The sequence below is a fragment of the Chaetodon auriga genome, chromosome 8 (genome assembly GCF_051107435.1).
Source record: "Chaetodon auriga isolate fChaAug3 chromosome 8, fChaAug3.hap1, whole genome shotgun sequence".
NCBI lineage: Eukaryota > Metazoa > Chordata > Actinopteri > Chaetodontiformes > Chaetodontidae > Chaetodon > Chaetodon auriga.
In genome coordinates this window covers 20,317,702-20,334,774 of record NC_135081.1, presented here as the reverse complement: position 1 = coordinate 20,334,774, position 17,073 = coordinate 20,317,702, and the positions used below count along the sequence as shown (strand labels likewise).

Below are 17,073 nucleotides of genomic sequence, written 5' to 3'. Positions count from 1 at the left end.
GGTAGTGTCTGTTTGCGGGTCTTTGGGAGGACTACTACATGTTGAAAAAGTGGCGTAAAGCTTCCAAGAAGAAAGTCTGATAAATTGCCTCAAAAGTGACATAATTTCATTGAAGACTACGAAAAATCAAGGGATGTAAAAAAGTGATCTTACCAGACATCTGTAGCCTGCTCCGAATCTCTGTTGAGGGCTAGCAGCTTGTGGCTACATTAGCCGCTACTAGCCAAACACACCGGAACTCCAGCCGTCGACAGTTGGGTCAGTTGCATTCTGGGTAATGTAGGCACCAGGTTTGACAAGGAAGACGAATGTATGGAATAAATGTATATCTCTCACCATTCTGGGTCATTTTTATACTTTTTTTAAGTGACATTTTGATTGAGTTGGACTACTTTTCCTGTCGTCCACCACAGTACCGATACTTTGACCGGAGTGCGGGGCTTCAGTGCCTGTTTCCACCGCTGCCGGTGATGTCAGACGGCGGCTGGTTCATGTGAAGGTCAGCAGCGGAGGAGGTTCACGGAGAGTTCACTCGCATACATTAGGTAACACCATCGGTCGCTCTGACATAACTAGTATGAAGCAGGTTGAGCTGAGACATTCGTCAATAAAGAAGAGATAAGAAGAAGTAGTCCTGGGACAAACTTTGTTATGCAAAACAGATCTGGATGCGTTTAACCGCTGTCTCTGCTGGAGGAACAGCCCGCTGGCAGCATGCAAACAGTTTCTAACTGTTTGTGGGAAGTGAAGGTCTGTTCCTGAACGCACCACAGGCATGTTTTCCTGTTAAAACGCCGTTTGCCTCAGGTAGAAGCTGCAGAGACACGCCGCCCTGCTGTGACGGACTACGCAGGGACTGGACCGAGATCATGTTCGACTACCTGGAATTCCAGGCTTTCGGTCCCGGAGAAATCATGGACTTGTACACCACATCCAGCCCTGCGTGCATGCCGCAGGAGCAGGACCAGGATTTGTCAGCCTTCTTCCCCGAGCTGATGGAGGCGGACTGGCAGCAGCGATGCTCGCAGTGTAGGTGGAAACTGATGTTAAGGCTAAACTTTGAGTCAGTGGTGATTCTGTGGCCTCATGTCTATGAAACCCCAAAAGGAAAATATCAGCTTATTATTAACATCGAAATAAATTCTGTTAAATTCATTGTCTTAATATGGCCCAAAATCAGAAACCACAAATTTGTCTTTGTAGTCTGTGCAGGACACCTTCCATAGCAAACAAAATGAAATTAGGTAGTTTTAATTTCTTTCAATTTAATTTGTAAGTTGTTTTCAAATGCATTTTCAATTCATCTATCTCACTGCAGGTATTTACATCAGAGGTCAGGTGTTGTGCTACAGCATAAGAATAATCCCCCATTTGGAATAGTACACAGTCTATCAGTCAATCCGTCAGATTTCATTTGTGTTGCAGCTTTCATACAGTTTACAGAAATTCAAAGCCCCTTAAACATGAGTGACATGCTGATAACAAGAAAAACGTGCAAATGTAAACAGTGAAACAATTTGTCAGTAATGCACATGAGAAATTATAGTATATTGAATCAATAACACTAATAAAATAGATTGAAAAAACAGTCAAATAGACAATAGACCAAATCAAATTAAATGAATAGGAGATTAAAGAACATTTTAGAGTTTCAAAAATAATAAGGATTATAGTTTAATAAGTAATGCCCACAAAACAGTCTAAACAAAGTCCAGGCCAAGGATGGTGGTATTAAGTTTATGTTTTAAAGATTTCTTAATTTTCAGCTCACAAAGAGACCATGAAGTGCTTTGAAAACGAGGAAAAGAGTATTACAAACCAATACGAAAAAACGGACAGGAAAGCATGGAAATATAAGTCTTAATGTTCAGCAATTGGTATTCATATGGACGAAGGCGGTTTCGAGTTTTCCTCTGATGGCGTCTTGAGGACTTTACCTTCTACAGTCACATTTATAAGCAGCAGATATGTGGACACCCATAATGGAGGCTGATGTACAAACACACGATGAATGACGATCTAATAAAAAGACAGTCGTCATAATACAAAATAAAACACTACACTAATAAACACAAATGTCCTTATAGCAGCTACAGCTACATTATAATGTGCTATTCATTGTTTTATAAACTGCTCAAGAGAAGCCAAACAGGGCCCTAAAGTAAAGTGTTCCTCATTCTACTTTCATGCACTCTTGATCTTGATCCTGTGAGTTTTTTCATGAGTTTCCTCTTGCAGCTTTCTTTTTTCTTTTTTTTTTTTGTAACAGAAATGGGACATGAAGAGCAGCAGAAAGCAGGGTACTGTATGTGAGCGCAGTTCTTGACGGTGTGGTGGTCTGTGTTTGGGACGGGGTGGGAAGGGCCGGTCAGTTTGGGGTCACCGTGGGTTCACCGGACGGTCACCAGCTCAGGAGGTCACTGGAGAGCCAGGCTGATGCTGCTCCGATCCTGTATTTCAGTAAAAGTATCAGGACAACAAATGCAGAAACTTTGTCACATTCCACCACAGACTGTTGCTGCTTTCACATCTCAGACTCCAAAACACAGAAAATGTTTCAGGGAAGACATTAAAAATAAACTAAATCTTCTTTGCAATTTTTGGATTCACTGTGAACAAACTTTTAACCAGGAAGAGATAAAAGAAAGTTTTTTTTCTTTAACTTTATTTATACCTTCAATGGCATCGGGGAGACAAAAGTTCATATATGTGTAACAAATGACATAAATATATAAATAACTTGCGCTCATTGTTTATTGGCTGAAAGAAAATGAGTCTGCAACTATTCTGATAATTGATTAATCACTTTTTTAAAAAACACAAATATAAAAAATGTCCAGCTTCTCAAAGGTGAGGGTTTGATGCGATTCTTTGTCATAAATGACGGTAAATGAAATGTTTAGGTGTTTGGGTTTTGGACTGTTGGTTGAACTAAATGAGCCATTTGAAGACACCACGTTGGAAATTCTGATGCATGTTTCATCATTTTCTGACATTTTACAGAATGAATGAATAATAAAGAAAATAATCAACAGATTAATCAAGAATAAAAACAATCGTTAGCTGCAACAGAAAATGCTTCTGTTGCATGTTGATCTGTGGATGCTGTATTAGATGTGAAATTAGGTCAGAAAACGTTTTTCTTCATATCAGTATAACCAAAAATAACATTTAGCAGCGTTTAGCATCTCTGAGTAAGCTTATTACACTGAACTTCTCTCTTTAGTTTCCTTACTTGTTTCAAAATATTTAATAGTTTTTGTTGATTTAAACACAAACAACACAATGCATTGTTGCATACATGAAACAACACCACCTAAATTGGGATGGGGGCAGCCTCATTCCCCTTCCCCCTCCCAAATCGCTTACACTGCCCGGCCACACTCGCTTTCTGTGTCCTCTCCCTCCCGCTCTGCCTCTCATCAGTCAGCTGGGTTTGTGGCATGCTCCTGCATTGTTTCGTGTTGGGGGAGCGCTCGGACTGACGGGGGTGTCCTCGTTTGACCCGCTGATTCCAGGTTCACCCGGAGGCCACGGGTTCAAGGGGATGTAGATGAGCAATTTTTCTCGTTTTGTCCCCTTTTCAAAATGTCTTTCTTCGTTTTCTGTCCGTGTCGGAGCGGTGGAGGTGATCAGAGAGCCGGCGGGGAGGCCGACCGGAGCGGTTCTCCTCTCTTTAAAGTGGGAGGGCCGACTGTTGTGATTGATGGAGTGAAATGACACATTCAGCCGGGAAAATGGAGGTTAAAGCTGTGCTAACAGGTGCAGCTGTGTACATGTGCTTTGATAACAGCTCTGCCAGCCTGTGGTGGTTGAAGGAAATCGAAGTGCAGGTTTCTCAGGATGGAGCGTCCTCTGTCCTGTTCATGAGACAGGTTTCACTCTACAGTTTTGGTTTCTTCGTTCCTGAAGGTCACATGCACATATATAACTCCACATTTAGCAAAACTGAGCCGTATTTATGAATTATTGTGGGATGAGATGTTCTGCTCTGTTGCAGCCTCAGTCTGATAAAGGCTGATAAGATTGGTGTAGAGTTACATGAACATTCACAGCGAGCAGTCAAGTCATGCTCTTATTCTGAAATCTCAGAGCAGCGTCATGGAATTGAGTGTTTGGCAGAGTCTCTGTCTGCCTCTGTGAGGAGGAACCATTTTCCCATTTCTTTATGTCTTCATGTCTTTCTATAGATACATGGTTTAGAGGGCATCTACATGTGTAATCTCTTCAGGAGGAGGACTTAGAGTCTACATCCAGCTGCTAACGGCTGTAATCCACGATGTGTGTGTCCATCATAAAAGTAACATATCAAACAAATAACAATAAAAAAAGATTCTAACTAATCACAAATCACTGATCATAGTTAGAATAAATTTATGAGCTGAACAGGTGTTAAACCACAGCATGGAAGGTCAAAGTGGTCAGCAATCTGCCCTGTAGATTATGAGATATCTTGTGTTTAAGTTTGCATTTTGTGTCCAGAAGATGAATATTCATCCTCTGGGAAGCACACATGTGGTCATATATCTACTGTGCAAGCTGACCTGATGTTTGCACACTTTTTTCACATTTTTTTACTGATGGGTCAACAGAGCATGCAATTGATCAGTAAATTTAGGAGTGCCCTCTGCTGGATCAGAAGGCAAATTTCTTCAAACTGTCTGTTGCCTTTATAGACAGCAAAGTTTGAGTTCAGTCCCCTATTTCAAGATGTGTTTAAATTGCTTCTTGTGTTGAACCAACAGGCCAAAACCCAAAGATATTCTGTCATGAAATCACTTGGTTAGTAAAACCCAGAGCGTTCAGACGTATCAGTGACAGCATGCTTCATCCTTCCTGCCGTGCTGGTTCCTCTGTTGATTGAATGGTGTGTCTTTGTGTGATTGCAGCAGTTGGAAGTCAGAGCTCCAGCTCCGGCTCAGACGACCTGTTCGCCAGCCCCCCCTCCCCACCGCCCCCTCCTCGCACTTACAAGCCCTGTTTTGTGTGTCAAGACAAGTCCTCAGGCTACCACTATGGGGTCAGCGCCTGCGAGGGCTGCAAGGTAACACGTTAGCAGGCTCGTCACGCTCTAAAAAAGGAAGATGACTCATTTGGGCTGAAACCTTTAATTGACTCCAACGCTCCAAAAGAAAAGAATGAGGCGAGGAAATATGTTGGTTATGTCTAATACATGATTAGAGAATGTTTGGTTATCTTCTCTCACATTAGTCATGGGTAGTGTGTGAAATAGGATGGCGTTCAGTCATTATTACAGCTGCAGTGACGTCCTCCTGGACAACATTAACACATTCACTTTCCTCCTGGAAATGATCTGATTTGCGTAATTCCACAGAAATTTGTCTCTGTTGTTTGCCGATGTTTTTGCTAATTTAATTCAGGTTTCTGCTGAAAAACAAGGTATTTACAGTCAAAAGGCCTGATCCAAAATCACAGTACACACAGCAGTAGTTTAATCTAAAAACAGATTATTGGAATTTGCTCTTATTCCCAATTTGATTGACAGAACACACAGACTAACAAGAAGAGATGACAAGTCTGAAGGTTCTTTTGCGTCTCTCATTTTTATGTTAATTGAAATAATGGTCTTTCAGCGGCAGTTTAAGTCAGTATCTTAACATTGATTTGATGGACTGACACAAAATCTTGTACGTGATGCATCTTAATCACATTTGTGATCTTCCCTCTAGCACCACTAGAAGGTCAAATCTTTCACTTTAACCAGTGAAATACACTTTGAGTGGATTGATTGATTTTATTTTAATTACTAAAGTAAATATCTTTAATCATGATAAATTTATACTTAATGCAGACAAAACCCACTATGAACCCTTAAGTAAATGGGTAAATAAATATACCTGTTAACGTTGTCAATGATTCCAGGCTGGGTCTTGAAGTCTAGGCAGGATTATTTTCATACTCTGGTAACATAAATCATTAATATCGTCTCTTCGCTCTCCGGTTGCCTCTGCAGGGCTTCTTCCGCCGCAGCGTGCAGAAAAACATGGTGTACACCTGCCACAGAGACAGAAACTGCATCATCAACAAGATCACCAGGAACCGCTGTCAGTACTGCCGGCTGCAGAGGTGCTTCGCCGTGGGAATGTCCAAGGAGTGTAAGTGTCTCATGCGACTCACTGCCTAAAACCTTCTCTCTGACGTCGTCTCATGCTGCTAATACATGTGATCTGTAGCACAATGTTGTTGCATTCCAAAATTAGACATTTACAATTCATGACAGGGTTTATCTTCTCTTACCGAATGTGATTAATTTAGAGGAAATGATGACACCTTCAAGGACAGGGCAGATAGTAGATCACAGATGTCACTGATCAGAGAGAGGAAGACGTCAGAGGTCGTAAATGTGAATTATCCACTAGGTTTATCTTTTGTGCTTTTCCAGAACCACTTACATGTTACAGAAGTCAATCATAAAAAGCGAGAAGAAAGCAAGTTTTCGACTGTAGAAACCAGTGTAATGATGGTCTGAATACACAGACTTACTGCGTCCTGCTGGTGGAGGCAACTTAACAACTGATGCGCTCCCGTTTTTATCAGTCCAGCTGTCTACGCAGGCCACATAACAGCTTGTGCTTTGTGTGTTTTTACGCTCCAAGTCACTTTTATTTACATGCTTGACTGCAGTGATTATATGTTGGGCTTTGTGGGTGACCTACACTCAGTACTGTGCCTGAACACATCCTGTGTAGACACAGACAGACGACTGCTGCTGCTCTGCTGACATGCTCCACAGGCTGTGTAGACACAGTGCTAACAAGAGGGAGAATTTTCCTTTTACTTCTTCAGTTTTAGGGAGTAATTCAAAGTCTCCCCTTTTGGAGATACATGGTTTTCTCTGGACAGCGAATGACATCCATCTCTGAGGATATGTGTTGTTTTTACTAACTTTGTAAAGACACATTTTTTACAGCCTTAAGTGCTCAGTTCACCTAAAGTTTGAGATCCACCCAAGAGCGCAACCCCCCCACCAAGCCCTCGCCTCCCACATTTAGAGTTTCAGTTTGATTTACTCACTAAAACCTCTCTGAACGTGTCCTCTGACTGTTCCGCTGCCAGAATCCAGATGAGAGAAGCTCTGGTTGTTGAAACATTCATCAGAGTCACCTTCAATTATGACCATGTGCACTCACAGCAATAAGCTTAACGAGCTGCAGTGAGCGCTTGTGATCGTCAATCAAATTAAGGCTGCAAGGAACGCCGTTCTACTTAATACATTTGGAAATGAATCAAACTAAATGTGCATTTTAGTAGAAAGTGCATTAAAAATACAGCCATTATCATTGATGTAAAAGTGCAAAAATGTAAGAAATAGAAAGTAGTGAATAGAAAATTGTCTTTATTTATTTTTTTTTACCATTGTGTCCCCTTCCTCATCCTCGGTCACCATGTTTAGTGGGAATCAGCGCTAATGTTAGCAAGCTAGGCTAACTAGCTTCCACTATTTGAGTGAAAACAGCACAATGGATCCTCCCAAATGACATTTCATGACAGGACAGAGAGCTTAAGTCGCTAAAGAACAACACTGTTTTTACTTTAAGAAAAAGTGTCGACTTCTTTTGATGATTCCGGTCAGTAGTGCATCATGGGAAATAACAGCGTGTCTTCTAGCAACGCCCACTCTCAGATGTCAGTCAAAGGTTGCCAAGAAGAAATGTCAACTGAGAAGATCTCCACGCTCCCAAAACGTCCTGCTTACTCAATGAACACCACAGGTCATACCAGAGGGCTGTGGGGGTCTGCCTGCCACTAACCCTGAGTAACACCTGACGAATCATAAAATTTGACGAATGATCTGCGCATTCCTGTCAAGATAACATGACTGATAACATCAATGACCGTCATCAGTGAATGATATCCATGAGCCACCCGCACCACCCACACACATAGAAAACAGACAACATGTTAAGCATCACCCACCAATCAGGGAGCCTATACTCACAGAATATGGGATTATGATATGTAACCAACGTTAGCTGGTTTTAACAATTATACCAGGAAGACTTGGACCATAATTCGATCGCCTAATTCGATTTTTGTTGCTGTGGCAGTTTTTTGGTGTGAGAGTTGTTTGGGCAGCGTGACAGCGACGCTGAAAGCAAAAGCATGCGAGTTATTTTTAAAGGCTCAGTATTTCATCTCTACTGTTGAGTGAGGTGACTGCAGAACTCTTACAGCCTCATAAAGTCAAATCAAACAATCTGCATGCTCCGACAAAACTAGTGATAAGAGCGAAAATGTTCCTTTTAGTTAAAATAACCCCTTAAGATACCGATTTTCCAGTGAGTCATGGAGAATTCCTCAGTGAACTCCAGCAGCATCGTAGCGCCTCGACTGTACAGCAGAAACAAAGTCAAACTGTGTGTTGCCCTCAAGTGCAGTGACCCAGATACCAGAGTGTGTCATGTGGGGGAGCCGAGGACAGCGATAGGGCAGCAGTGAAGGATCCACCCATCCACATGTTCTCATTGCTCCTCCACACTCAGACACACACATTACATAAATACATCACATGTAGCAGACAGATGGATGCTATGTAACTTCTCGCTGACCGCTTCAGCTGGTGAGTAACATGATCTCGCTTGTAGTGTTTACACAATGACGACTGGATGTAGGGCATCCAGAGAGAGGCGGAGGGGGGTGGGGGTTAGGAAGGCAGAGACGGAGGTGTTGCATAATCCTGAGCTCCTCTGACATGTGAGTAGCTGCCTGAACCAAGTCAGTGGGACGTCGTGAAACATGTTGACACCGTTACCAAAGTGATTATGAAAGGCTAACCTGGTTAGCCTGCGTTAGCTAACCTTGAGTAACAGGTAATCCACACAGCTCACTGCCAGCTGTCTTCATTGAAATACAGAAGTCAATTTTTAGATGCTTTAAGAAACACTTTTGAAATTCCATTCACCTCTATTGAATATTTATGGAGGCAATCGTCTGAATGGCTGCTCTTTAAACCCTCAGTAATCCAACCAAACCTGCACGACAACCAGGAATATGTGGAAAACTGCTGTTCACATACTGTCCACATACTTTTGTCTTTTCCGGGTTTGTGAATTAAAATCTGAAAAGAAGGTGGACTTTCACATGGCTGATTCTATAGTCTGCAGGCTTATTTTGGGGTATTTAGCAGCATAAAGGACTTAAATATAACTTAGAGGAATTTGTTGTTGTACTATAAAGAAGTGTGGAAGATTCTGACAGCCGGCGTTCCTAAGAGCCTGGAGAACGATCAGACAAGACGTTCCCACATTTTCAAAAAGCCCATGTAGTGTTGGTTATGTATGTTTAGGGATTTTAAGCCATCCGTCAATCATTTGGGAGGACCCATAATACTGTAAGGTTTGCTTTCCACAATTAGCCTAGCGTGCTAATGTTAGCACTGATTCTTTTCATTACTTATAGCTGTTTCATGTGTCCAGATGTGGAGAGGATGCTCAAATCAAATCAGAGAGTATGAGGCAACAGCTAACATGCTAACATTGCCCACCTCCAGCCAGTGGACTGTCTGTGTGGCACGAGTCATGACAAATATATATAGCGAGAGAGAGACACCAAGGATGTACGTATGTGTATGTATTTCTTAGAAAAAAGTATCGTGTATTTTCAAAATCAAGTTCGGAGTCATTGAGCCCACTCGTAATGTTAATGCCTATATACAGTTTTAACTCAGGTAAGAATAACAGAATAACGGCAAACGTTTGAACAGTTTGACTTTAGTTATTCTCTAAAAATCAGCTGCGTCCTTCTTTCCCTCAGCAGTGAGAAATGACAGGAACCAGAGGAAGGGGAAGAAGGAAGCGGTGAAGATGACGATCATGGAGACATACGAGCTGACGGCCGAGCTCGGCTTGATAGTGGAGAAGATCTGCAGGGCTCACAGGGAGACCTTCCCCTCTCTTTGCCAGCTGGGAAAATACACCACAGTGAGTCACGACATGAGATCTGACTGTGAGGATAATATTCAGAGAGAAAATATTCTGCAGAGAGGAGAAGATCAAAGCTGCCCTCTCAGCGGTTCAGTTCATTTAGAAATACATTTCGTGGATAAAAGCTGACAGACAGCATGGACTCTACTGATATTTCCATTGTGGCTGCCATAGAAGGTAAAGATAACTAGAAATACACATGTAAGTCGCTTATTAGTATTTATGAAGTGATTAATGTACAACAGAGCACTTTTCCATAAAGTGGCAGTGAAGAAGCAGTGTTTGGAAACAGTGAATGTTCACATCCTGTCGGAGGAAATCAACATAGAACTAGTCTAAACATGAGAAAATCCAAGAAATCTTCAGAGCAGGATTCATGAAGGCGTCATTCTGTGGGTCTGTGATCATTTGTCAGGGGGTTTCCTGAAAAGAATAATTTGGTACTAACTGTCGAGAAGATGAAAGACAAGCGGCGGATTTAGTTCAGGATTTACTTAAGATAACATGCAGTTGAGGAATTTCCATGAAAGAGAGCTGCTCCATTAAACTCCAACTACATATTTAATTTCTTACTGACTTTTTAAATGACGTGTTTGGTCTTGTGCAATATGTATTTTAAAGCATTCCTGTTTTGAGTTAAAAATATATATATATATTGGAGGGGGCGGTGGTAATCTGCAGAAACAGCCGCTGCACCTGATTTATCAGTCTGGATCAAGATGGTGGATGACCAACAGACAGACGGGCGACAGACATCCTGACAGCCAGGCCGCTAGCATGGCTAAAACCTGCTTATCAGCAGACACTCAGGAAACAAAAAGCACACGGTGTTCTTCTGTGAGACACGTGCATCGCAAACAGGAATGACTGCTGTACTGGTGTAATGTGTCTGGGTGTGCCTGTTTCCAGAATACATCAGCAGTCTTCACATCATGTTCTGTGGTCATAAGTCAGAAGAGGTGAGCGATGCATTGTGGTATAAATAAAATCAAGAAGTACAGAGCGAATAACAAACTGACTCGTGTTCCATTTAAGAAAAGAACAACCTGGTTTGAGATTAATGATTGAAGCCTCTGACTGTGAACATTTCAATGTGACTACGTTAAATCAAAAGGGTTTTCTTAAAGACTTTGTGTAGAGATCTTTTTTTTTTTTTTTTTTTTTTTGTCTATTGGTGCTAATTTGTTCTTTTTTTTAGGGTTAAAATTCCTCAAGTTGTAGAAACATTCATGCATTTTGATCCACTTTGCTTAAAACTGGGCTTGAAAAAATATTGTTCCGATCAATTTTGGGACGTTTTCTACGTGTGCCATGATTTTGTCTTCATTTCTTTATGTTTCCTCTTTTCTCCTCCGTCCAGAACTCCAGCTCAGACCACAGGATCCAGCTGGACCTCGGGCTGTGGGACAAGTTCAGCGAGCTCGCCACCAAGTGCATCATCAAGGTGGTGGAGTTCGCCAAGCGGGTGCCTGGTTTCACCGGCCTGACCATCGCTGACCAGATAACCCTGCTGAAAACTGCCTGCCTGGACATCCTGGTACGTCTGCGTGTTCCCTGAAATAACTTCCTACTGGAAACAAAATGTAGTAGAAACTTATGAAAGAGTTTTTCAACCTGAATGACCTGAAGCACACACACACACACACACACACACACACACACACACACACACACACACACACACACACACAGAGCTCCTGCCGCGATTCACAGCTTCGGTGGATCTCGACTCGCGCTGTCAGCCGAAGACAAACTGACAGGCGGGCTGGCAGGCAGACAGCAGCCCTCCGGCAGAGTGTGTCGCATGTTTTATTCTCCTTCATCCTCCCTCCGTCTCCACTGTCATTCACTGCCAAGTCTGTCTGTCATCATCACCATCGGGGCCTGATCATTCACTCTGATGCTCTCTGATAGCACCAGGGAAGTGCCATGTACAATCAAAAGCTTGGCCGAGTTTCATTTTTACTTGTTTTTTTTTTTTCATGATGAGGCATTCAGGGATTTTTGTTTGCCAAGTTCTCCTCATTTGGTTCATGTTTGTCACTCTGGCTCCATGCACCACTGTTTTAACGTTATACAGCAGGGACAGTGCATAGTAATCAACATTAACTGAAGTGTAAATGAGCCAGAGTAAAGATGGCTGAAATATGAAAAGTCCCAAACGTGATTGACAACAATACAGTGTTTACTGTGTGTACCACCTTACTTTAGGGTCAAACACTAACCAAAAATGAAGCCAACACTGAAGTGCCAAAAGCTGCAGTTCCTCAAATGGCCACTTGAGGCTGGTCCCAAAAGCGAGTCAACCCCCATAGACCCCCCATATTAACATGACCAACTTTACAGCAGAAATAAACATGTTTACAGCCTGGTAGAAAAAGCAGTTTTGGTCTCTATAGCTAAGTCCCTCGTTCATGAACACACTAGTTAGCATACTAGGCTGAAATTCCCCTGCTTTTCTTTTGCTGATTTATTTTACCTTGAATTCTGGCAAAAATACAACGTACAAAATAATGAAATGGACAAGTAGAAAGAATGTCTAAAAAAACATCTAGACCCAAACAGGAGGTCATTTAAATATTTTTCAGATCTTTCCTGCAGCTGCTCCTGTCCAGTATGTCTGCTACGGTTTCATGATGGAAATCATGATACTTGTTCCACCATTAAACACATACACATGTATTTAAGTCTGTCTTTCTTCTATCCTCCTCTTCCTCACTCTGTTCTTCTTCCACCCAGATCCTGAGGATTTGCACTCGTTACACTCCAGACCAGGACACCATGACCTTCTCTGACGGGTTGACCCTGACCCGCACTCAGATCCACAACGCCGGGTTTGGACCGCTGACAGATCAGGTTTTCACATTTGCCGGCCAGCTGCTGCCACTGCAGATGGACGACACAGAGAGTGGCCTCCTCAGCGCCATCTGTCTCGTCTCTGGAGGTACTGAAACTCAGGAAAAAATAACTTGTATGCGGTTTTTGTGTGAGAAATTATTCCTTTAACATGCAAAAGATTCACATCCAAAATGTCCAAATTACATGTTTGTCCTTTTTGTCTGTCTGAACAGACCGTCAGGACCTGGAGGAGCCGTCCAAGGTGGAGGTGCTGCAGGAGCCACTGCTGGAGGCGCTGAAGATTTACTCCCGCAAACGGCGGCCCAGCATGCCCCTCATGTTCCCCAAGGCCCTCATGAAGATCACTGACCTGCGAAGCATCAGTGCCAAAGGTCAGAAAACACTGCCCTGCCAGTGGATCATTCTCACTGTTAGCTATTATAACAGTTTATTTAAAAAAGTATGAGATCTGGGTACACGGCAGACAACCGTGCCTACAAAGAGAACATTAAAACAGCGAGCAGTATGAGCCGCCTGGTAACATCATCAGAGCAAAGACATGGACTCAGGACAGTAGCAAACACCTTGCAGGAGTGAAGCAGTGATCTGCTGCATCTCAGCTGCTAATAAACTCTTTAGGAACAGTTGCAGAGGCTTACACCTAGCATGATGAAAGGCCAACAAATGCAAACATGAATCGTGTGAGAGCAGTCCATTAGTCAGTTTGCAGTAAGATTCTCGGAAAATTCGCAAATAATGAGTGCAGCATCAGCGAAACAGCAACAGAGTGGGCGGCTTTATCACAAAGGATCTGTTGCATATCTCAGCGTTTGCCTGAACTAGCTTGCAGGTTTCAAAGCATTTGTTAGAGATGAAACTCAGAAAGTCTCTGATAAATAAAAAAATACGACAACTAGCTCTCCGTCAGATACCATCAAGATAGAGAGATGCTTTGATTAGTCATGCTCTTCTTATCAGATTACAGTTTGTTACAAGACCTGCTAACTTCACTGCTGCATTTCATGAGTTAGCCACATTTAAAAAAACCTTTCCGATCATCACATTAACGCTGTTTGTAGTTTGAGTGAGCTCGGTCTAAGTCTGAGTCTAGCTGGGTTTAATTTGGGTCATTAACTGTCAAACCTGGACAAATTTGGAGAGATCTTCCCTTAAATATCTGTGACAGCAGATTATATAGTAATGTGAAAACTGGCAGTAATGTTTCCTTTGTGAAAACATGTCTGTTTGCACAGGAGCTGAGAGGGTGGTGACACTGAAGATGGAGATCCCGGGTTCCATGCCCCCTCTGATCGAGGAGATGCTGGAGGATCTGCAGAACCTTGAGAAACATCAGAACAAACACTCGGAGGGGAGCAGAGAGGAGCAAAACACTAGCTAGCACACACACATACACACACACACACCATGTCCTCACAGTACATGAACTCCTCTGACTTCGTACTCTGGAGCCCATCAAACAGCATTCCCTCCCAGAGAAAACACTGACAGAGGAAACTACAGATGCAGTCCAGAGGGTTTCCAGTGTCTTACCTCAGTTTGTGGTTGGAGAGCCGTCAGTGCGCACTCGTTGTGTACAAAGACGACTTTGCCGATCAAAGAAGAGCTCATTTCTGAGTTCAAACTCTGCTTCAAACGGAAAACCATGCAGTAATGTTTTAATCTGTCACATTTCTACATTTTCCATTTTTTTTAATCCTCGTAACGACTGGAAATCACTTTTCTGTCAGGTTCCTACTGTATTTATATTTGCATGAGATATCACATGGATTCATTTTTACCTCATTTAATAACAACTCCTTTAGTGTAGCTAAGTTTTCAAACATATGAACTTCATTTTTTATTACTTTTTACATACTATGAATTTTTTCACCTCTCCAAGTCGACTGTTTTATTGATTTCCATATGTGTAAAAAGAAAGCTCTGGACTGTCTGAGCATGTTTAAGCAGATTTTACATATCTGTACAAAAGGGAAATGTAAATGCAGAAGCTTTTTTTTAACTTTCATTAACAAAGTTCACAAATGTATTTACAGTAGCTGAGTTTGTAAACGAAAATGGGAACGCAACTACGGAAAGCAGAAAAAAGAACATACATGTTTTATGTACTTATTTGTCATACTGTTTTATATATACTGACGCAGTTTAAAGCTATACTTTGACATTTTAGGAATGGTTAATATGAAGCTGGAGCCAGCAGCAGATTAGCTAAGTTTAGCAGAAAGATGACAGTTTGCCCATTCACTCCTCCCTATGAAACAAAGACTATGTTTTACGTGTACGTGTTTTACGTTACCAGTGAGTTGAAAATCTAGATTTTCGACTATGAATCATTGTCATTTTGCATCACTGACCGGTGTTTGGAGGTGATTAGCTCATCTGTGAATCTATGATACCGACTCTTTAAACTGAACCGACTGTACTGAATCACCGCTGACACTGAGTCAGTTGCAGTAAAAAGAGCACGTCGGCTCAGTGTGATTCTCATTAAAAGCCTTTTAAGAGACAGGAAAAGCCTCCAGAAATGACCAGAGTGTCATCACTCAGCAGATAAGTGGCTGCTGAGCTGTGCTGTGTGACTGCTAATCTTTGGAGGAAACTGAACACACAACAGTCATTTCCTGCTAAATGTGGCACGCAGCATCGTGGCATTATTACCAGAAAATAGTGTTTTTTTCCCCCAGAAAACTACATTAATTAATTTTAAAAAAGAACAAACTATAACATGTGAATTAGTGAGCTGGTACGTGGATTTAGGGTAGAACCATGCTAGCTAGCTGTCTCCAGTGTTTGTGCTAAGCTAAGCTAACTGGCTGCTGGGTCCAGCTTTGTATTGAACAGGCAGACGTGCGAGTGGTATCGATCCACTGACATTGTTTTTCAGTATCAAATATAAGGAGCTTGTACACTGTAAGTAAGCTAATACACAATTTTACTCTTTTTATAGTAAACGTTGTACTCACAGGCGACATATGTGCAGTTATTGGTCGGCCTGGATATCGTTTAAAATGCAGGATTGATACAGAAGGAGTTTTTTTTTTTACCTTACTCTGATGAGTTCTGTATAAACATGTTTTCTACAAAAGAACTTTTATTTTTCACTTAACAAAACGAGCCTCAGTGTTTGATGTTGTTTTATCACAGACTGCCGAACATGAACTTTACCTAAATAAATTATACTGTACTGTAGAAATAATGCTATTAATAAACATGAAGAATAAAAATGTATCTGTACTGGCAGCAGGAGGAAAAGGAGATCAAAGACAACGCTGCACGTACAGCAGCTTCGTCTCACTGAAGCAGAAGGACATTGTCTCCTGTAGGTAAGCAAGCAGCCGGTGTGCTGTAAGAACTCATGTGCCTACTCTGAATGTGCCGATATCTTCCACGTCTGGGAATTTTACATGTTTCGCAAATGTATGAACCTGGAATAGATCACATTTCATATGGTCTTTGTTGGTCTATTAAAGTCTTGTACTGGATTTCATTTTGCCGTTTCTTGTTTCTGCTGAAGCAGTTTGCTTCAGTTATTTCTGGACTGGCACAGTGGGACATGTTGTACTGGCTGTGAGGTTGTTTGAGGTCAGCTTGTCTCCTCTCAAAAGCAGGTTCATACTGCCCCCTGTGGTTTATGTGGGGAATTACACTGCACCACACATCCACTGAGTCTATCAGTGGTGAATGAATTACAGATTTATGTAGTAAGAAGATAATTTTAATACTGCTGCGTTAATGGATTACTTCATACTTCACTTTGCTTAGATCTGATAAGCGTCTGGTTGACAGGTCGTTTCTTTCAGGAAATATTAGACTACAGATGCAGTTTCTGCTCCCAATTAACACATAACGAAGACACTCCTGACTGTGCTTCTTGGAGTAGAGAATAAACTCTTTACACCACTACCAGTGGTAAGTAAGTTTTTCTGCACTTTTCACTTACAAAAAGTACATTTTACTGCTAATATGTATGTACTTAATGTTTTACGGTTGTATTAGTACTCAGTAGGTGAATGATCTGGACAAAACGTTCAAACTTTATCCTTAACATGGCAAATGATGAATGAACTGGACATGTCTGCATTAAAAAGTGTTTATTTAGTTATTTTAAAGCAGCTATTCCTCGTACAGATGATACTGACTGATCCCTTTTGAATTAAAGTGCATTAGAAAGTGTCCCTTCAGCCTCCCTCCACTCAATGAAATGACAATGAAATCATGTGCAGTGAATTTCATACAGAATGTACATTTCACATGTTAATTATATTGAAAATAA

General features: G+C 41.7%; 1 protein-coding gene across 1 annotated transcript; it reads left to right on the top strand.

Annotated features, from left to right (window-relative positions):
* Positions 1–543: 543 nt before the first annotated feature.
* Positions 544–16,282, top strand: LOC143324998 (retinoic acid receptor beta-like). The gene is made up of 8 exons (XM_076737838.1): positions 544–1,029; positions 4,890–5,044; positions 5,975–6,116; positions 9,775–9,941; positions 11,305–11,481; positions 12,684–12,888; positions 13,016–13,174; positions 14,036–16,282. Exons 1-8 carry the CDS (start codon positions 870–872, stop codon positions 14,179–14,181), a joined length of 1,311 nt encoding a protein of 436 aa, XP_076593953.1. The 5' UTR covers positions 544–869; the 3' UTR covers positions 14,182–16,282.
* The last annotated feature ends 791 nt before the right edge of the window (positions 16,283–17,073 follow it).